The 22,044-nt window shown below is 62.9% G+C and overlaps 1 protein-coding gene across 5 annotated transcripts in view; it reads left to right on the top strand.

Moving 5' to 3' along the window:
- Positions 1–18,675, top strand: part of MAP3K12 (mitogen-activated protein kinase kinase kinase 12) — an 83,913-nt gene extending 65,238 nt beyond the window's left edge. For 2 of the 5 annotated variants that reach the window (XM_074935688.1, XM_074935686.1), the window contains exons 2-14: positions 3,730–4,260; positions 8,305–8,488; positions 8,920–9,111; positions 10,031–10,189; positions 10,830–10,988; positions 12,082–12,190; positions 12,984–13,093; positions 13,359–13,475; positions 14,578–14,715; positions 15,409–16,024; positions 17,177–17,247; positions 17,695–17,953; positions 18,477–18,675. In XM_074935688.1, the coding sequence (XP_074791789.1) occupies positions 3,816–4,260; positions 8,305–8,488; positions 8,920–9,111; positions 10,031–10,189; positions 10,830–10,988; positions 12,082–12,190; positions 12,984–13,093; positions 13,359–13,475; positions 14,578–14,715; positions 15,409–16,024; positions 17,177–17,247; positions 17,695–17,953; positions 18,477–18,575 (2,658 nt within the window). In that variant the 5' untranslated portion in view covers positions 3,730–3,815 and the 3' untranslated portion in view covers positions 18,576–18,675. Of the gene's footprint in view, positions 1–229; positions 364–3,729; positions 4,261–8,304; positions 8,489–8,919; positions 9,112–10,030; positions 10,190–10,829; positions 10,989–12,081; positions 12,191–12,983; positions 13,094–13,358; positions 13,476–14,577; positions 14,716–15,408; positions 16,025–17,176; positions 17,248–17,694; positions 17,954–18,476 lie in introns of those variants that run through there. The other 3 variants (XM_074935687.1, XM_074935689.1, XM_074935685.1) reach the window with 3 other exon arrangements.
- The last annotated feature ends 3,369 nt before the right edge of the window (positions 18,676–22,044 follow it).

Here is a 22,044-nt window from a genome sequence, read left to right as displayed (position 1 = left end):
TGGGTCTAACCTCTGTCTCCCCGTCCCGGAAGCAGGAACTGAACCCAGGAGGGCTGATTCCTGGTCCTATGCTTTAAACCCAAGACTGTTCTCCAGCAGGCCTTGGGGGTTAGCAAGCTCCTAACCTACCCCCGGAGCCCAACATGGAGAATTAACCTGGTGTGGGCCAAGCAGCTTCAGTTTTGATGTCATTTGCAGAGAGAAGCATGTCGGCAAGCTCAGCGAGGGAGTCAATCCCCTTTGACCCGGGCTTTTGGTGACCCATTGGCTAATGCGCTGCCCGCCGTCCCTGAATGAGCCGGACCTGCCTGAGACAGGGTCAAGGCTTGCAATGTGCTTGTAAGAGTCTGTATTGATGGCAGGGTGAGACAGGTGTCTTGCGGTATAAAGAAAGAAAGAAACCATCCATACCCATATCTATCTATCTATCTATCTATCTATCTATCTATCTATCTATCTATCCTTGTACCCCCCCCCCCCGCACCTCCATTGGATTTACCTAGTGATCTATCCAGCCTAAGGGATTTCAATGCACAGCTTCCACTGAAATTCACTGGGATTTGGGTACCTAACTCCCCTAGCCTCTGTGGGCAACCCAGCCTCCCTGGGAATTGTCTCAACAGCAGGATCCCTGATATTGCTCATTGGATTTAGACCAAGAGTTCCGCCGTGGGTCCCTCTCCCCGGCACTCGGTGGTCCTGAGCCACCTTCACCTGCGCCAGCCCTTGTGGGGTAGGGGGGCAGTGCTGGACCTACTGTTCTGGTCAATGGCTGGGTTGGAGGGGGTGTGGGGGGGTGTCAGCTCCAGCCTGGGCGATGCTGGTACCATCCGGTGACTGCTGAAGAGGTGACGTGGCGCGGCCAGTGGGGAGGGCTTCCTCTGCTACCTTGGGGAGGGGAGCAGCCAGACGGGTGGCAAGAGATGGGGCCAGCTCCTGGTTCCCGCAGAGCCGCCTGATTTCCCGGGAAGCCTGCTGGGCTGCATGCAAAATGAGCTGAGCTCCGGCACCTGTGTGGGAGAGAGCCTGGCACAGCACTGCCAACTCCCACTGCAGCCTCGTCTGTCCCCATGGCCTAGGGGACGCGCACACACCAACACAGCTACACACACAGAGCTACACCCCGACACACAGCCACACACACCCTGACACACACACATAGATACACACACAGCTATGCACTAATACACAGCTACACACACAGAGCTACCCCCTGACACACAGCTACACACACACAGAGCTACACCCCAACACACAGCCACATACACCCTGACACACAGCCACACTTACACAGAGCTACACCCCGACACACAGCCACATACACCCTGACACATAGCCACACACACAGCCACACAGAGAGCTACATACACATAGATACACACAGAGCTACACCCTGACACACAGCTACACATACACAGAGCTACACCCCGACACACAGCCACATACACCCTGACACACAGCCACACACACAGCCACACAGAGAGCTACATACACATAGATACACACAGAGCTACACCCTGACACACAGCTACACATACACAGAGCTACACCCTGACACACAGCCACATACACCCTGACACACAGCCACACATACACAGAGCTACACCCCAACACACAGCCACATACACCCTGACACACAGCTACACTTACACAGAGCTACACCCCGACACACAGCCACATACACCCTGACACACAGCCACACACACAGCCACACAGAGAGCTACATACACATAGATACACACAGAGCTACACCCTGACACACAGCCACATACACCCTGACACACAGCCACACATACACAGAGCTACACCCCAACACACAGCCACATACACCCTGACACACAGCCACACATACACAGAGCTACACCCCGACACACAGCCACATACACCCTGACACATAGCCACACACACAGCCACACAGAGAGCTACATACACATAGATACACACAGAGCTACACCCTGACACACAGCTACACATACACAGAGCTACACCCTGACACACAGCCACATACACCCTGACACACAGCCACACATACACAGAGCTACACCCCAACACACAGCCACATACACCCTGACACACAGCCACATACACCCTGACACACAGCCACACATACACAGAGCTACACCCCAACACACAGCCACATACACCCTGACACACAGCTACACTTACACAGAGCTACACCCCGACACACAGCCACATACACCCTGACACATAGCCACACACACAGCCACACAGAGAGCTACATACACATAGATACACACAGAGCTACACCCTGACACACAGCCACATACACCCTGACACACAGCCACACATACACAGAGCTACACCCCAACACACAGCCACATACACCCTGACACACAGCCACACAGAGAGCTATGTACACATAGATACACACATAACTGTACACTAATACACAGCTACACACACAAAGAGCTACACCCTGACACACAGCCACACACAGAGAGCTACACACACAGAGCTGCACACAGAGCTATACACTAATACACAGTTCCACACACACAGCTATACCCTGACATACAGCTACGCACACAGGGACACACAGAGAGCTACCCACACAGAGCTACACTGACACACAGCTACACACAGAGCCACACCCTGCCACACAGCTACACAACACACGGAGCTACACACAGAGCTAGGCACTTACACAGTTACACACTGACACGCAACTGCACACACAGAGCTCCACAGCTACACCCACCTCGGCGCACACACAGCTACACAAACACAGCTACACGCACCCAGGTACTCCCACGAATGCACGCTCACCAATGGCCGTGCCAACCCCGGCGCGGGGGTGCTGCGCCGGGGGGCGAGCTGCAGGGAACGATCCCGAGACGTGCAGGCTGCAGTCAGTTGGGCGAGGGACACACGCTTCCCCCCCCCACCGCACCTCTGGTGCCAGCACGATAGTGCTCCAAGGGTGCATCTCACACCTGCGCACTAGTGCCCGGCATCACTGCCAGCCCTGAGCCAAGCCCCCTGCCGCCCCAGCCACTAGGCCACGCTGCCAGGACTCTTCAGACATGACCTCCCCTCCCGCAGTGCAATGGGTCTGTCGGTGCCAGAGGGGGCCGGGACCTGCCCAGCTAGAGCCAGGGACCGGCCAAGGGGCAGGTCGGCGGTTTCAGCACCTTGGAGAGAGCTCGGGCTGCCGCTCCGGGGGGAGACCGGCAGGGACCCAGGCAGGAGCGGGGAAGCCAGCAGCTGCCTGCCCATTCTGGCCATGCGATCGCAGACCTGGGCTGTCTCCCCCCACCACCGCCACCGCCTCTCCCATGGGTGCAGTCAGTGGGAGGCGAGGTGCCTTGTACGTGGCACGTTCAATGCATGGTGGGTGCCTTCTCCCTGTGCACGCCTGGCACATTCAACGCATGGTGGGTGCCTTCTCCCTGGGCACGCCTGGCACGTTCAACGCATGGTGGGTGCCTTCTCCCTGGGCACGCCTGGCACGTTCAACGCATGGTGGGTGCCTTCTCCCTGGGCACGCCTGGCACGTTCAACGCATGGTGGGTGCCTTCTTCTTGGGCACACCTGGCACGTTCAATGCATGGTGGGTGCCGTCCGCTTGGCGATGGCCAGCGAATCCAGCCCCATGGCAGGTGCCCAGCAGTGGAGCAGGCAGGAGGGCATTGGACAGACCTGGTTTACCCCAAGGGGGCTACGATTTCCAGTGGGATCCTATTCACGAGGATTTTCCTTCCCCCCCAGGCTCCATCTCCCCCAGGCCCTGCTGGGGACGCCCATCGACCACCAGCCCAAGGGGTGTGGGGGGCTGCTGATGCCCAGAGCCCGCCATGGCCTGCCTCCACGATACCCGGACCCCCTCCCCGTCCTTCGCCAGCTTCAACACCATCCTGACGGAGAGCTCCCTCCGTAAGCTGGACCCCGACACCTCGGACTGCACCCCCGAGAAGGACCTGACGCCCACGCAGTGCGTGCTGCGTGACGTGGTGCCCATCGATGGGGGCGGCCACAGCCCCACGCCCAGCGAGGAGACGCGCGACCAGTTCGCCAACAGCGTCCTGCAGCTGCACGAGAATGAGGCCGGCGGGGGAGGCGGTGGAGCTGGGGCGGGGGCTGGGAACCCCGAGGTGCGGCACGCTCGGTACCACGCCGACCAGGTCCGGCTCCACTGCCAGACGGGCAGCGGCTTCCTGGAAGGGCTCTTCGGCTGCCTCAGGCCCGTCTGGAGCATGATCGGCAAAGCCTACTCCACTGAGCACAAGCACCAGCAGGAAGGTGCGTGGCCCTGGGTGTGCGGGACCGGGCATTAGTGGGACCTGGGCAATGGGCTGTAGGAGCCGGCCTGGCCTGGCGACCGGCTGGGGGCGCTCATGGGCTGCTCCATCTCTAGGTTGGATTCTGATCTGACCTGCACAGGGGCTCAATCAGGAGCAGCTCCATGAAGTCCCTGGGTCAGATCCCCAGCGGGTGTAAACCAGCAGAGCTCCGTAAGAGTCCCTGGGTCAGATCCCCAGCGGGTGTAAACCAGCAGAGCTCCGTAAGAGTCACTGGGTCAGATCCCCAACTGGTGTAAATCAGCAGAGCTCCATAGGAGTCACTGGGCCAGATCCCCAACTGGTGTAAATCAGCAGAGCTCCATAGGAGTCACTGGGCCAGATCCCCAACTGGTGTAAATCAGCAGAGCTCCATAGGAGTCACTGGGCCAGATCCCCAACTGGTGTAAATCAGCAGAGCTCCGTGGGAGTCCCTGGGTCAGATCCCCAGCGGGTGTAAATCAGCAGAGCTCCGTAAGAGTCACTGGGTCAGATTCCTAGCGGGTGTAAATCAGCAGAGCTCTGTAGGAGTCACTGGGCCAGATCCCTAGTGGGTGTAAATCAGCAGAGGTCTGTAGGAGTCACTGGGCCAGATCCCCAGCGGATGTAAACCAGCAGAGCTCCATGCGAGTCCCTGGGCCAGATCCCCAACTGGTGTAAATCAGCAGAGCTCCATGGGAGTCCCTGGGTCAGATCCCCAGCGGGTGTAAATCAGCGGAGCTCCATGGGAGTCCCTGGGCCCGATCCCCAGAGGGTGTAAATCAGCAGAGCTCCATAGGAGTCACTGGGCCAGATCCCCAACTGGTGTAAATCAGCAGAGCTCCATGCGAGTCCCTGGGTCAGATCCCCAGCGGGTGTAAATCAGCAGAGCTCCATGCGAGTCCCTGGGTCAGATCCCCAGTGGGTGTAAATCAGCAGAGCTCTGTAGGAGTCACTGGGCCAGATCCCCAGCGGGTGTAAATCAGCAGAGTTCCGTAGGAGTCACTGGGCCAGATCCCCAACTGGTGTAAATCAGCAGAGCTCCATGCGAGTCCCTGGGTCAGATCCCCAGTGGGTGTAAATCAGCAGAGCTCTGTAGGAGTCACTGGGCCAGATCCCCAGCGGGTGTAAATCAGCAGAGTTCCGTAGGAGTCACTGGGCCAGATCCCCAGCGGGTGTAAATCAGCAGAGCTCCATGCGAGTCCCTGGGCCCACGGTGTAAATCGGCCATAGCAAGCTGTCTGCACTGTAGTGCCATTAGCGTCACAGCGTGGCTCTCTGTCTCCCTCTAGTGGCTCGATCATGTACGGCGGTTTCTGAGGCTGCTGTGGCCGCCAGCCTAGCCACACTGGCTCGTGTCTGTGAAATCCAGGGGGTCCGTGTTTGATCCCAGCTGCCCCCCGGACATCGCTGCGGGCCATGCTAGGACAGTGTTGATTCAGAGTGTCCCACGGAGCCCCCCAGGGAACGGAGGGAAGAATCTTGCCCTATTGGAATAGTTACAGGCTGGGCCCAGCCCCCTGCCATCCCCACATGCTGGGCTTTGTCTCTGGCTGAAATGCAGCCACCTCTGGGGGGAGACACAGCAGCTGTTTAACCTGCCAACGACCCACAGGAGGCCGGGGGGGAAGAGAAAACACAGGACATCATGTCCCCGTGAATCTGCCAGGGTGCAGGGAGAGAGGATGAGATTTAGGGGGCACAGAATGGACTCCTCTGAGCCAGGGCTCTGGGGTGAATTCCCCAGCTCTCAATGCGAGCACTGGGGTCTGCAAGGGCAGGGCCTGTGGTTGGCATCTCCCCGGGAGGTGGAGGAGGAGGAAGGATTAGATGGGGAAATATCTGCTTCCTTAAAGTCTCTCTTCCAGAGCCTACCCTCCCCGGTCCACTTCCCCCCACAGCTCTGGCTCTCTCTACCCTACCGGCTCTGCTCCCATCCCTCACTTTAGTTCTGCCCAGCTGGACTCCTCACCAGGCCTCTTGCGTCTGTGGCTGGGGTCAGACGAGGGGGTGGGAGGACAGGGATGGAGGCCGGGCTGGCCCTGAGCCCAGGCTGGAGTGGAGGCTGCTGGCAGCATTCTCCCGGCATGGCGGAGCAGCAGCCAGGCCCTGCCAGTGGCTTCCCTGCAGCAGTGAGCACGTCGGCAAGCGTGAGTGGGCGTGAGCGAGTGTGACGCGTGTGTGAGCTTGGGAACGTGTGCATGTGTCTGGGAGCATGTGCCTGGGAGTGTGTGCGTGTGTGAGTGTGAGCGTGTGCCTGGGAGTGTGTGAGCGTGAGCGTGTGCGTGTGCCCGGGAGCGGCCGGGTGTCTTTCTGAAGGTGGCAGGGTGTGTTAGTGTGCATGGGGGATGGGATCGTTCTAGTGTGAGTGCACCTGTGTGTCAGTGTGTGTGTGGGTGCACATGCCTGCCTGTGTGTTAGTGAGTTAGCACATGCACCTGGCACACTGTGGGCAGCTCCCCCTGGCCAGGCAGCCCCTGTTTGGTGGCAGAGCCAGCTCTGATGCTGTCGGCTCTGAAAGGGCCGGGCCGGGCCGTCTGCTCCGTGACAGTGAACCCCTGCGCGGGCAGGGAGATCCCGGGGTGGGGGATGCTCTGCGGTGGTTTATGTTTCGGTTGGGGGGGATGTCACAGCTCGTGTCTCCGGGGGGGCTGTGGCCATGGCTGCGTGCAGCTCCCTGGTCCGCTGGGCCTTGCGCTGAGCCCCACGGGCGGAGCTGCCTGGGCCCCACAGCACGAGGGATTCCGCTGGGACGCGTGTTTGCAGCAGGCAGCTCTAGCGGGATCTGGGGCCTGCGAGTTACCAGAGCCCTGGCTAGTTCCTGCCCCACAGCCTCCCAGGCTCTGGCCCCACAGGAGCCGCAGCTCAGCTCAGAGCGGGGAGGGGCTGGGACTTGCTGGCCCTGTCTGCTCTGCTGCCGCCACGGGGAGGGAAGCGGGAGAGAGCGAAAGTGCGCTGCTGGGGTTGACAGATGTGCACACTCACATGTGCACACCCATGTGTACACATGCACCCACACACGCATGCACTCACACAAACTCACACGTGTGCGTGCACGCACACACACTAACCTCAACCCAGGGGCTCGCCAGCAGGCTTTAATCGCCCAGGTGTTCCTCTTTCTCCTTCTGGCTGCTGGCGGTCTCACCCGCACCGTAACATGTGGACTCGGGGCCGTGCCCAGAGTAGTGCTGGGGACACACCCACGGGGGGAGAATCCGGATTCTCCTGCTCCACAAGCCCCTGCCATTGGAGCAGGAGACTCTCCATGAGCTCTTAGCAGGGTAGGGCCTATGGCACACAGCAGGGCAGTGCTGATTCCATCCGGCAGAGGGCAGCAGTGCCCCCTCCCCAGACACAGGGTTGCAGGTTCACTGCAGTCACACTGTATGACCCAAGAAGGCTGGGAGCCGTTCTGCCTCAGCTTGGCACGTGCCCGGGTAGTGGGGCGGGGGGGCTCAGGGTCCTGCAATCCCCTCACCCCTGGCTGTTTGGTCCCAATTCCTGGGAACTGATTCTGCACAGTCACCAGGAAGCGGTGCCTCTACAGGGCCTGCAGGGTTGGGCTCTGGGATCTTGGTCAAGGTCAGGGGGTGCTTGTGTGGGCAGGCGTGTCTGGGTACATGTGGCTCTCCCTGCAGTTCTGTCTGCCTCCCCCTTCCCCCCCCATCCCAGGAGCCCTCTCTCTGCCATTTCTCTGGGCCAAGCCCTGGCTGCCCTGCAGCGCCCCCAGCCGCCACCCTTCTCTGTGCCCAGGGCAGGTGGCACCGGCTCTGGGACTCATCCCTCCCCCAGCCCTTCTCTGCGCCCAGGGCAGGTGGCACCAGCTCTGGGACTCATCGCTCCCTCAGCCCATCTCTGCACCCAGGGCAGGTGGCACCGGCTCTGGGACTCATCCCTCCCCTAGCCCTTCTCTGCGCCCAGGGCAGGTGGCACCGGCTCTGGGACTCACCCCTCCCTCAGCCCATCTCTGCGCCCAGGGCAGGTGGCACCGGCTCTGGGACTCACCCCTCCCCCATCCCTCCAGACACGTGGGAGGTGCCGTTCGAGGAGATCCTGGACCTGCAGTGGGTGGGCAGTGGGGCGCAGGGTGCTGTCTTCCTGGGGCGCTTCCACGGCGAGGAGGTGGCGGTGAAGAAGGTGCGAGACCTCAAGGAGACGGACATCAAACACCTGCGCAAGCTCAAACACCCCAACATCATCACCTTCAAGTGAGTGCGGGGGAGGGGGCACCTCGAACAGGGGGGAGAGACACCCCCTCCAGTGCCCCCCCATGGGGCAGCACCCACCTGGGATACACAAAACCCAGGGCACCCCTCCTGTGTACCCACAGTATTGCACACACATGGGATGCAGAGTCCGTGGCCCTGCCAGGCAGTGCCCACCCCCACCCCCCATTTACAACTCATTGTGTCTGGGCGTGCAGTGGTGCCCGCTCTCTGGGAGGGGCACTCACCCTACAGCTGGGCCCAGGACGGGTGAGGGGCGCAGGGTTCCCTCGGAGGGGCAGGGCCAGGATGTCCCCACTATGCCCAACCAGACAGGCATCTCTGCCCAGGTGGCACCATCTGTTCCTGGCCAGGAGGAGGTGCCACCTCCTGCCCGGCTGGTTCCTACCCAGCCCTGCTCTCCTTCCCCTCAGGGGCGTCTGCACCCAGGCTCCTTGCTACTGCATCATCATGGAGTTCTGCGCCCAGGGGCAGCTGTACGAGGTGCTGCGAGCTGGGCGCAAGGTCACCCCCTCCCTGCTGGTCGACTGGTCCATGGGCATCGCGGGCGGCATGAACTACCTGCACCTGCATAAGATCATCCACCGCGACCTCAAGTCGCCCAAGTACGTGGCGGCAACGGGAGCTGGCGGAGGGGTGGGGATGGGCATGGGGCCTGCAGGGGAATGGGGGGCAGGGTGGGGCATGGTGCCAGGAGGGAAGCAGGGATGCGCATGGGATCTGCAGGGGAAGTGGGGGCAGAGACTGGTCTGGGGCCTGCAGGGGAGGGGGCACCCTCTGGGCAAGGGCAAAGTCACCAGCTAGCGCTGTGATGCCCATCACCCCCCTGCCACCACCAGCCTGCACGGACCCTCCCATCTCTTCCCCTGCTCCCCCTGCTGGTGAGTGCGGGAGATGCAGCCTGATCTACCCCCGGCGTGAGCCGTTCCCAGCCCTGCCAAGAGGGGAAACCCCCGACCCCCACTTTGCTCCCCCACAGGGTCCCAGCGCCTGGGGTGACAGGAGGCCTCAGGGACTGCTCCCTGCTGGTGGAGGGGATAGCACCCCACACCCTCACTGCCCCCTGCTGGTGGAGGGGATAGCACCCCCCACCCTGCACTGCCCCCACAGCCCCCTGCTGGTGGAGGGGATGGCACTCCCCACCCTGCACTACCCCCCGCTGGTGGAGGGGATAGCACCCCACACCCTCACTGCCCCCTCCTGGTGGAGGGGATAGCACCCCCCCACCCTGCATTGCCCCCACAGCCCCCTGCTGGTGGAGGGGATAGCACCCCCCACCCTGCACTACCCCCTGCTGGTGGAGGGGATAGCACCCCACACCCTCACTGCCCCCTGCTGGTGGAGGGGATAGCACCCTACACCCTCACTGCCCCCTGCTGGTGGAGGGGATGGCACCCCCCACCCTGCACTGCCCCCGCTGGTGGAGGGGATAGCACCCCCCACCCTGCACTGCCCCCACAGCCCCCTGCTGGTGGAGGGGATGGCACCCCACACCCGTGCTGACCCCCCCTTCCCCACTCCCAGCATGCTGATCACCTATGATGATGTGGTGAAGATCTCGGACTTCGGCACCTCCAAGGAGCTGAGTGACAAGAGCACCAAGATGTCCTTCGCCGGCACTGTGGCCTGGATGGCCCCCGAGGTCATTCGCAACGAGCCTGTCTCTGAGAAGGTCGACATCTGGTGAGCGTGGGGGGCTGGGTGGGGAGGGATGGGGGGAAAGCTGGGGGGGTCTCCGAGCCCACAGCAAGGCCGGGGGGGGTTGGAGTTGGGAGGGCTCCTGGCCTAGGGCAGGAACAGGGGGCAGCGGTGGGGGGCAGAGGAAGGGATGGGGGTAGGACTTGGGTTGGGGGTTTCATCCCCTGCAACTGGGTGGGAGGGAGGGACAGGGGGATCCTGGGAGGAAGATGGGTCAGGGGCGGGAGCTGAACTCTAAAGAGTTACAATGCCTCAGTTTCCCACACACACCCCCCCCCGGCTCTGCTTCTGCCCTGCAGCACCTTGAGGTCTGAGCCAGGGGGGGATTTGAGGGGGGATTTGGGGAGGTCCCACAGAAGTGCTAGATCTGGGGCAGCTGGAGGGGTCACTGGGGAGCAGGAGTGTTTGGAGCTGGGGGGAGCTTGTCCATGGTTCGTAGAGTTCTCCCTGTCCTGTCCTGGCCACCAGCTGGCCACCTGCCCAGGCTGGCACCAGCTGCCTCCCCTCCCCATCACCTGATGCCTTGCGGGGCGTGAGGGCGGAGGAGGGGCTGGGAGGGAGATGCTGATTCTGGTACCCCCCACTGCCGGAGAGCCCCCCACCTCTGCTGACACGTCCCCCCCAGGTCCTTCGGGGTGGTGCTGTGGGAGCTGCTGACAGGCGAGATCCCCTACAAGGACGTGGACTCCTCGGCCATCATCTGGGGCGTGGGCAGCAACAGCCTGCACCTGCCCGTGCCCTCCGGCTGCCCCGACGGCTTCAAGATCCTACTGCGCCAGTGCTGGTGAGTGCCCCCCGACTCCAGTGACCCCCAGTGCTGGCAAGTGCCCCCCAGTGCCCCCACCATTGCTAGTGAGTGCCCCCAGTGACCTGCCAGTGCTGGTGAGTGCCCCCAGTGACCTCCCCAGTGCTGGCAAGTGCCCCCCAGCCCCTCAGTGACCCCACCATTGCTAGTGAGTGCCCCAGTGCCCCCCCCAGTGCTGAGTGCCCCCAGTGCCCCCCAGTGCTGGTGAGTCCCCCTGACCCCCAGTGACCCCCCTGAGTGCTGGTGAGTCACCGTGACCCCCTGTGCTGGTGAGTACCCCCCAGTGACCCCCCAGTGCGGGTGACTGCTCCTGACCTCCACTGATCCCCAGTGCTGGTGAGTGCCCCCCAACCCCCAGTGATCCCCAGTAATAGTGAGTGCCCTCAGTGACCCCCCCCAGTGCTGGTGAGCTCCTCCTGGCCCCCCAATGACCTCCTAGTGCTGGTGAGTGCCCCCCAACCCCCTAGTGATCCCACCATTGCTAGTGAGTGCCCCAGTGCCCCTCCCAGTACAGTTGAGTGCCCCCAGTGACCCCCCAGTGCTGGTGAGTCCCACCTGACCCCCAGTCCCACCCCGGTGCTGGTGACCCCCCCTGAGTGCTGGTGAGTGACCCCACTGACCCCCGGTGCTGGTGAGTCCCTGTGACCCCCCGTTCTGGCGAGTACTCCCCAGTGACCCCCCATTCTGGTGAGTCCCTCTGCCCCCCCAGTAACCCTCCTGAGTGCTGGTGAGTGCCCCCCAGCATACTCCACAACAGCCCCCCTGGTGCTGGTGAGCCTGGCCCCAGTCCCCAAGCTGGCAGGAGGCAGGATCCATGGTTCACCCTCCCAGGCTGAGCCCCACAGTGCTGCCCCCTCCCATTACCATGTGGGTCAGGTGCAGAGTTAGCCCAGAGCGGAGCAGTTCAATGCCCCCTGCCCCCTCACTCCTTCCTTCGGCAGCCCCCCTGGCCAGTGCTACATGCCAGGAGTCTGCTGGTGCCCTATCACCCCACGCAAGCCAGAGGGGCCCAGGCTCCTTGGTGGGGGTCCCTCACCTGCCCCAGGACCCAACCCTGTCTCTGCCCCCCCAGGAACAGCAAACCCCGCAACCGGCCATCCTTCCGCCAGATCCTGCTGCACCTGGACATCGCCTCGGCCGACGTGCTCTCCACGCCCCAGGAGACCTACTTCAAATCCCAGGTGGGTCCCCCACTGCAGCCCCCCAGGGACCACCCAGCCCCCCACAGCTCCCCCTTCCAGCCCCCTGCACCCGACAATCCCCCACCACTCCCCTTTCCAGCCCGCCATGCACCGTCCAGCCCCCCACTGCTCCCCCTTCCAGCCCCCCATGCACCGCCCAGCCCCCCACCACTCCCCCTTCCAGTCCGCCGCTCCTCCTTCCAGCCCCCCATGCACCGCCCAGCCCCCACCGCTCCCCCTTCCAGCCCTCCATGCACTGCCCAGCCCCCCCACTCTTCCCCCTACCAGCCCCCATGAACGGCCCAGTCACCCACCACTCCCTCTTCCAGCCCCCCAAGTATCACCCAGTCCCCCACCATACACCCTCCTAGCCCCCCCACTGCCCCTTCCAGCCCCCAGTGCCCCTGCCCAGCCCCCCACCATACACCCTCCCAGCCTCCCCACTCCCCCTTCCAGCCCCCATGCACCTACACAGATGCTGCGGCATGCTGTGCTGCAGGGAACAGGGGTGTCTCAGTGGGGGACACTCGCCCCTTGCAGTCAGTGCTGACCCCAGTGGCCCAGCAGGGGGTGCTGTTTGGAGGTTTAGCTGTAGAATCACACTCCCTCCCCCCGCCCCCGCCCCTGTGTTTTTGAAGCCCCCGGGGCAGACCCAGGCCGGGGCTGGGGCAGCAATGAAAGTGCTGAGCCCCCCCCGACACCCCCCTCCGCAGTGCCCTGCAGGGGGTGCCTGGCCCCATAGCGGGGGTCCCTGTTGTGGGGCCGGAGCTGAGGCCTGTGTCGCCCCCTGCAGGCCGAGTGGCGCGAGGAGGTGAAGCTGCACTTTGAGAAGATCAAGTCAGAGGGGACGTGTCTGCACCGGCTGGAGGAGGAGCTGATCAACCGGCGCCGTGATGAGCTCCGGTCAGGGGGGGTCCAGGGCAGGGAGCAACCCTCTGGGATGGTGGGTGGGGACGGGGCAGGGATCTTCATGGCGGGGAGGATGTCCTGTTCAGATCGGGGGGCAGGGCAGGGCTCGGCCTGGAGGGTAACACCCCTGGGATGGGGGAAGACACGATCCTTGGAGGGGAGGGGGTGACATCCCATTCTGATGGGGGAGGGGGACCTTTGGCCCCACCTCCAGCTGTGTGATTGACAACTCCCCTGCTGCCCCCCCCCCCGCCCCCAGGCACGCGCTGGACATCCGGGAGCACTACGAGCGCAAGCTGGAGCGAGCCAACAACCTGTACATGGAGCTCAACTCGCTCATGCTGCAGCTGGAGCTGAAGGAGAAGGAGCTGCTCAGGTGAGGGCAGCCCCCAGCCTGGGGGGTCCAGCCCCCGCATCACTGCCCCCTCAGGGATCCATTACTGCTGATCTGGAGTCCCAGCCTGCCCATCACTGCCCCCCTGCTGAGATCCAGCCCTCCCCCCCCATCACCACCCCCTGGGAGATCCAGCTCCCCATCACTGCATCCTGCAGGGATCCAGCCCCCTATCACTGCCCCCTGTGTGGATCCAGCTCCCTCCCAACACTGCCCCCTGGGAGGCCCAGCCTGCCGATCACCACCTCCTGCTGGGATCCAGCACCCCCCCCCAACACTGCCCCCTGGGAGATCCAGCCCCCCATCACCGCATCCTGTGGGGATCCAGCCCCCTATCACTGCCCGCCTGGGAGATCCAGCTCCCCCACATCATTGCCCCCTGCGGGGCCCAGCCCCCCATCACTACCTCTTCCAGGGATCCACCCCCTCATCACTGTCCCTCTGGGGAGATACATCGCCCCATCACCGCCCACTCTGACCCCCCCCCCAACACACACACATGGTCCCTGAAGGGCTGGAACTTGGGGATTCCCCCCCATGAGCTCCCACCCGCTGAGTCCTATGAACTCAGTGGAGCTCCAACTGATTTACACCAGCTGAGGGTCTGGCCCCGGCCCCTGCCCCTGCAGGTGTCGGAGGAAGGAGTAAATGCTCCCTTCCCACCCCCACTCCCACAACCATCCTCAGGCCAATTTCTTCCTGACCTTGGAGAGGGACAACTTTATGCCTTGGAGCATGAGGGTGAAAGAGCATTAGTCTGATCTGGGCAATGGTGGGGAGGGTGCAGTGCCTGGACCGGGGCTGAGTCTGACGGGGGCCATGCCCAGACCAGGGCTGAGTATGATGGGTGCAGTGCCCAGGCCGGGGAGGAGTCTGACGGGGGCCATGCCTGGGCCAGCGCTGAGTCTGACGGGGGCCGTGCCCGGGCCGGGGCTGATTCTGATGGGGGCCATGCCCGGGCCGGGGCTGATTCTGATGCGGGCAGTGCCCAGGCAGGGCTGAGTCTGATGGGGGCCGTGCCCGGGCCGGGGCTGATTCTGATGCGGGCAGTGCCCAGGCAGGGCTGACTCTCTCTCCCTGGCAGGCGGGAGCAGGCGCTGGAGAAGAAGTACCCAGGGCTGTTCAAGCCACATGCATCGCGCAGTCTCCTGCATGGCAACACGGTGGAGAAGCTCATCAAGAAGAGGAACGTGCCCCAGAAGCTGTCGCCACACAGCAAGCGGTGAGGGGCCCGGCCTGGGGCCGCAGCCACAACCCTCACCTTGGGGTGGATGGGGGGTCAGGACTCCTGGGTTCTGGCCCTTGCTTACTGTGTTCTGAGGAGGGACAAGCCCCTTCCCCTCTAGAATGACCTGGGGGGGCGGGGGCTGTGAGGCGGAATCACCTCTGGCACCTGGGGGGAGACTGAGGCGCAAGGAGTTGGGGGACGGGGATGGGGGGACTGAGGCTCAGGGAGGTGGGAGAGGGAGATGGCGGGTCTGAGGACCGGGGAGGTGGGGGAGGGAGATGGGGGGCTGAGGCTCAGGGAGGTGGGGGAGGGAGATGGCGGGGCTGAGGTACAGGGAGGTGGGGGGAGGGATATGAGGGGGGCTGAGGCCCAGGGAGGTGGGGCGAGAAAGCTGGAGGGGAGGGGAGCCGAAGCACTGGAGGTTGTGGGGGGGTCTGAGGCTCAGGAGGGTGGGGGGATGGGAAGTGAGGCACAGGAACATGGGGGAGGGAAGCTGAGGGTGGGGGAACTGAGTTGGGGGAAGCTGGAGGGGGGCTGAGGGATTGGATGGGGGAGGGGCACTTGGCTGGGGGAGAGCGAGGAGATGCAGGGATTGGGGATGGGGAGGGCACCCGGGATCAAAGAGGGGCACAGGAAGTGGGGAGGGGGGCAGGGACCGGCCCCCCCCCGACCTGTGCTCTCCCGCAGGCCGGACATCCTGAAGACGGAGGTGATCCTGCCCAAACTGGACTCGGCCATTGCCCAGGTGTCGATACCCGCGTGCCAGAAGGCCCCCACCTCGCCGGGCCGGAGCCGCCGGGCCAAGCCGCGCTACCGCAAAGCCAGCGCGAAGGGCAGCTGTGGGGAGCTGACCGGGCCCCGGGCCCCGGAGCCGGCGGATGCGGGGCAGCGGCTGGAGGCCTGTGCCGCCCTGCGGGGGCTGCAGCACGACTTGCTGCGCCGGATATCCTCGTCCAGCCCCGACCTCATCAACACCACCCTGGAGGCCGAGGCCAAGAAAGAGGGGGCCCCTGCCGGGCCCGAGTCGCCCCCGGCCGAGCAGCCCCGCAGCGAGACCCCCAGTGAGGACACGGCCTCTGTGCCCTTCTCCAGCAGCCCCGACTCGCCCTCCTCCAAGCAGGGGGCCGTGGGGCCAGCGGACAAGAGCCACCGCCTGTTGGGCCTAGCCCAGAGGCTGCAGCCGGGCGAGGAGCCCGACAAGGAGCCGGGCATGGCGGGCAAAGCGGGCAAGGCCTGTGGGGTGCCGCAGCAGCATCTGACACCCGCAGCGCTGCTCTACCGAGCGGCCGTGACCCGAAGCCAGGTGAGCGCGGCTCAGCGGGGGCTGGGCCTTGGGCGGGGGGCACCTGTGTTGATTTAAATGGGTTGACTGTAGGGGGCAGTAGGGGACTGTTGGTTGTGACGCCGATCGCCTGTAGGGGGCGCAAGCAGCATAGGTGGGACTGGAACACTGCGCCCAGCTCTGGGGTGTGCATTGTATGGGGGAGATCGGCGGAACCACAAAACTGGCCGCAGTCTGGGGAAGACGCTGGCAGCGAGGGGCTCAGCAAAATGTGGCTGGACATGTGCCTCAACCAGGGCTCCTGGGCCCTTCGCGGGGGGAACCAGGCACTATGGGGCTTCTCAGTTGAGTGGGGACTGGGCAGGATGGAAACCAACAGCTGGAGGTTAAAGCCACCAGCTTCCAAGAGGGTATTTGGCACCAGTTTGTCCCAGGCAGGGTGATGAGCCCTGGGGCCAGGCTCCCGGGGGAAGGAGGAGGGACAGTGTTCTCCAGCATTTGGAGGCTGCAGGCCCAGCTGGACTGCCCATGGGGAAAGGGGGTCAGAGCCAAGTTACTTGGCTCCTGAAGGGGCTGGTGGGGGGAATTGGTTGGCCTGGGCTACCCGGTTTGGCTTGTGCCCCCACATCCCTCAGCATCCCCATCCCTGTGCCCTGCCCCAATCCATCAGCTCCCCTCCCTGTGCCCGACTCCCTCCCTGTGGATCCCCAATCCTTTAGCCCCTCCTTTCCACAATCCCTGTGCCCCTCCCCAATCCCTGTTCCTTCCCAGTCCCTGTGCTACCCCAGTCCTGGGCTGTCCCCACAGCTCTGCCAGTGCCCCACAATCCTGACACACAGCCTCCTGCTAGCCCAGCCCTAGGCTAGCCCCACAGTTGTGCTGGCGCCCCTGAAACCCGATCACAGTCCCCTCTGCTAGCCCAGCCCTGAGATTTGGTTGTGCGAGTCGTTTTCATTACCCTCCAAGGGCTGGGCAGAGTGAGTGGGTTGCTGGATCTCATGTGGCTGTCCTGGCTGACGAGAGGCCCTGGGCTGATCCTGCCCTGTGGGCGAGTGGGTGTCCAGGCTCTCCAGGGAAACCTGTGCCCTCCTGCACCCATGGGGTTCACAGCAGCCCTGGGGGTGGGGGGCAAGGTCCCGCTAATGTGGCTCTTCTCTGCCTTCTGCTCTCCAGAAGCGAGGGGTCTCATCCGAGGAGGAGGAGGGAGAAGTGGACAGCGAGGTGGAGCTGCCACTGAGGCAGAGGTGGGTACAGGCCTGGGCTCCTGAACCTTCAGCTCCAGGGCTCGGCCACGTGGCCTTTCTCCCCTCCCATTGGCCTGCCGTGCCCGGTGGGCTTGGGCGCAGGGCAGGGGTTGCTGTGGCACGTGGGTGTTTGTCACCCTCTAGGGGGCACTGTAATAGTGCTGGAAACTGCTCATTAGCCATGGTCTTAAGCACTAGTCGTTATAGCTGGGGGGCTGGAAGCCAGGATGCCTGGGTTCTTTTTTCAGTTCTGGGTGGGGAGCATGGGGTCTAGTGGCTAGAAGGGAGGGAGGGGTGGCTAGACACCCCGAATGCCTGGGTTCTATCCCTGGGTCTGTCACCGACCTAGTGTACGGCACTGAGCTCCCTGAAGAGTCTCTGGGCCTCAGTCCCCAGCAGGGACAACGCTCCCCACTGGTGGGTGATGGGGGGCTGCTCTGCTGACAGGTGGCCCCAGGGGCTGAGCAAGCGCCAGTCGCTGTCCACCTTCAGCTCGGAGAACTTCTCGGATGGGGACGGCGAGGAGGGGAACACGAGCGACGCGTCACCCAGCGGCACCAACACGGGGGAGCGCTCCGACGACATGCTCTCGCAGAGCTCCGAGATCCCGCTCGACGCCCTGGCCCACTCCGACGGCCTGTCCGAGAAGGAGGCTGCTGTCCAGCAAGTCAAGAGCCAGCTCAGCGCTGAGCAGAACACCGCTGAGGTGAGTGCCCCGCCCTGCTGAGGGCTGCGGGGGGCACGAGGGGGGTGGGGTCCCCAGTGTCCCCCTGCCGGGCTGCTCTGCAGTGCAGGCGGCTCAAGGAGGGTGGGGTCCCAAGTGCCCCCCCCCTGCTGGGGGCTCTGACATGCAGGGGGCTGAAGGGTGGGGTCACAAGTGCTTCCCCTCTTGGGGACTGTGTGGGGGGGTACAACGGGTTTGGGGGAGGGGAGTCCCGAGTGCTCCCCCTGCTGGGGGATGTGGGGAGTGCCAGGGATTCCAGGGGATGGATTCCCAGGGGCTCCAGGCGGTTCATGGGCTCCAAGAACCACTGGGTTGGTGATGCCCATGAGAGTGAGCCCCAGATTCATCAGGACTTGCCCAGCATCTTGCCCTGGGAGATCCAATTGGGCGGAGGTGGAGCAGCGGTTTGGTTTGGCATGGCATGGGGTGGGGGTGTGCCAGCTCCCTGTCCCCCCCGGCCCCCAATCTGTGCTCTGATCTTGCCTCTTCCCCGGCTCTGGACCAGAACCCTTCCATGTACGAGGACTCGGACTGTGACAGCACCGAACTGGACCACTCGGGCAGTGGAGACACACACAGACAGCCAACAGCCCCCAGCTCGTGATGGCCCAGCCCACCCCCCCCGCGAGGTTGTACAGACCCCCCAGATATTTATATAAATAATCTATAAATCTCTATATAAAGCTATATAATGTATAATCTACCCAGAGGCAGCATCAGAGCCAGCCAGAGCAGCCCATGCACTGAATTCACCTCGGTCCTGATGGACAGACTGAGGGGGGATGTGGGGGAGGAAATCTCTCGGGTGCTTGGGGGTTAGCCTTGTACAGCTGGAGACCAAGAAATGCCCCATGGCGTCGGACTCCTGGCCAGAAGGGCCCCGCGGCACTCGTGCCAGCTCAGAGCAGAACTGGCCCGTGACCGGCAGTGTCTGGGAACAGGACCATGATGCACTGGGAGAGCGGCTGGGATGCAGGGAAGATAATCCCTCCTAAACTATCTGCAAAGCTCAACCCAAGAGAGGAGCGATATGGTGCTGTCCCGGCGCTTATCCCGTTGGCGGGCTGGGTCCGGCCGGGAGTTCGACAGGAGCTGGAGAGGACGGGCAGGCAGCATGGTACCCTGCGGGCGGAGGTGTGCGGGTTGCTACATCACAGAGATCGTGTGGAAGCTCCTTCGAGAACAGTCAAAGCCCAGCGGAGCAACCAACCACCCCCAAGATCTGCCCAGGGCAGCAACGCACCAGGCTGGGGCAGAACCTCGAGCTGACCTGCCCTCAGGGGCAGAACGGCAATCCCAGCCAGCCCCGGCTCCTGCTCCCAGGCAGACCCTAGATCCAAACCTCCTGCTCCACACCAGCCGCCTGTTTCCCAGCTCAGCACCAAGCAAGTCTGCCCCTGCCCCAGGTTGTGGCAGTGCTGCCGGCTTTCCGGCCAAGGGAGGATGGGGTGGCTGCGCTGCCTCCTGCTGGTACCCACATGCACTGCACTTTTTGTTGGTGTTTATTTATTTTAAACAAATGTTTACATTTGCACTTGTGTCCTGGTTGGAACAGGGAGGGGGTGGAACTTGGGGGTGGGACTTAAAGGGTGGGCTCTGTGGGGCTGCTGATGCCTCTGAGCCCCTGTTGTGTTTGGGGGGGCAGCCCCCCTTCCCCCATTGATGTAGATGCATCCCTCCTGCTGGGCTGTTTCTCAGGTGAAAGTTCCCCCACCCCAGCACCCCTTTCCTCCTGGAACTGTTTGTCCTTGCTGCTGTTTGGGCCCCTTAGGCGGCACCTGCAGTGCAGCTGTGGGGAGCAATGAGGATGGCTGGGAGGGACGAGCCCAGCATCTGATTGGTGTGGGCTAGCCCTCCCCAAAACCCCAGTGCTCCATGCAAATGCCGGGTTTGTGCGTGATCAGCATCAGCCCTGCTGGGCCTTAGGACATGACCCCAGGCTGTACAGGTTGGGCACCAAGCAGCTCAATGGGCTACCCGCTGTCATGCTGGCAGAGACCCTTGGGCCCTGGGCCGGTTGGCCCCTGTCAGAAACCCAGCTGCAGATCCCAAGTCCCTGTGCCTCCCCTCCCAGCAGGAGTCTTTCCATGGCCCTGGGGGGAAGGGTGCACTGTCCCTGCCCCAACCTGGGGCAGAGCGCTGGCTATCCAAGCTAGCAGGGGGTGGGAGTGAGGTTTCTTTAGCTCCTGCCCACCAGCCCTGAGCTTCCTGCCTGTTTTTTAGCCTTGCTTGATGGGGCATGTTTCAGCAGGCACCTCCCGGGGTTTCTGTATGTCCTACATAATAGCATTACAAAGGGAAACCACTAGGGACAGCCCCACACGCCATCAGTCAAAGCTCCCAGTTTCCCTGGGTAGCCTAGGGTCCCAGCAAGGGGGCAGGTGGTGGGCTGTGGCTGTCAGCTAACTGACCCCCAATCCCATGTAGCACATTCACCAGCACTGGACTAACCTGCCCCACCCATGCCTGCTCTCTGGCCAGCATGGCTGCCACTCAGATTGTGCCAGGCCATGGGCTGTGCTCCCCTGGTGCCCAGGGGAGTTTTTCTGGCAGGGTGCTGCAGGGCCGAGTTCCCCGGCCAGTCAGGTTTGTGGCTAAGTCGGTGGCAGCCTGTAGGCAATCAGCCATGGCATCTCCCTGCAAGTAGGCCCAGCTGGCTGGCACAGGGAGCTTTGCTGCTGCATGTTGCTTTCTGGCCACAGGGAAGCTTCCCCTCCCCCCAAAAAATCCACACCTGGCCCCTCTCAGACCCCAAAACAGAGGGTAGGCCAGTTGCATCTCTTGTCTGCCCGTTGCAGGGGAAAAGGAGCATGTTTTGTGCTGGTCATGCACCTGCCCCCCAACTCCCCTGCCTCAGCGAGCTCACATGCTAATAGAGAGGCAGTTAGTCCCAGTGGCTAGATCCCTTGCCTGGGATGCTGAAGGCCTTCTCTAGCTCAGCCACAGGCCTGCTGGATGACCTCAGGCAAATTGTTTCCCTTCCCCTGCCTCAGTTTCCCCATCTGTACAATGAGGCTCACACTATGACCCTGCTTTGCAAAGACAATAGCTGGGTATTAACTCAACAAGGGGTCAGGATGGGAAACAGCAGCCCAGTGAGAGGCCTTGCCCTGAAAATGTCACCCAACAGGTCAAGTGGTAGACTCAGGAGCAGCTTCTGGGGGCTGATAGTGCTTAAGTAGCCCATGCTGCCTCAGTTGTTTGTAGCAATTCCTTCGGGGCCAGGCAGACCCCCTATGCACCAGCAACCAAGGCCCCCCAGATGCCTGAGGGGCCGGGGAGAAATAGACCATGGCCAAGAGGTAGCACTGAGTGAAATTTTTTGACCCAAACTCTTTTGGGGGCATGGGGCTGAAAAAGGCAGATTCGGGGACACCCAAGTGGTTTGCCACTTTGTGTTGGTGGCACCGACATTGGTTCCCACTTAAAAAAAACAGAAAAAACCAACATGAAACTTGTTTCAAAATGACATTTTGGTCCTAAATCCCACCCCTGTCTAGCCCAGCCCCAGCATGGTGCTTATCCCTTTGGGTTCTCCCCAGGGGCCTGCTCCCCCCCCCCAACACATACTCCAAACATCTGCTTTTGCCTCCTGTCCAAGCATTGCACTGCAGGACTGCAGCTGAGGGGCAGGGCTGAGAGCCCTGGCTGCACCTGGCCTAAAGGTGGTCATCTGTCCAGTGGTTCTGCCCTGCCAGCAGAGGGAGCTGGGAAGGAAAAGGCTGGAGCCAGACTTGCTGACCTGCCGTCCCCACTCCTACAGGCACTTACCTATTCACCATGTGCAGAGAGGATGGAGTGCTCCATGGTCCAGCCCCAGGCAGCATGGACCATGGGGAGGTGGAGAGAGGAAGCCCCATTCCTGGCAGCAGTGGGAAAGGATTGAACAGCAGGTGCACAGCACTGTCCTGGGCTCTCCAGAGCCAGGCAATGGCTAGGCCTGGGCCACAGCCCACAGAAGTCTTCCGGTAGCCTGGCTGCTAAGAAAGCTCCATCAGGCAAGAGCTAAGCTTTGCCAGGTGACAGCAGCACCTGGCTGTGCTCCTGGAGGATTGGGGGGGGGGGGGGGGGGG

Source organism: Natator depressus, chromosome 20 (assembly GCF_965152275.1).
Source record: "Natator depressus isolate rNatDep1 chromosome 20, rNatDep2.hap1, whole genome shotgun sequence".
NCBI lineage: Eukaryota > Metazoa > Chordata > Testudines > Cheloniidae > Natator > Natator depressus.
This window is presented reverse-complemented; position numbering and strand designations above follow the sequence as displayed.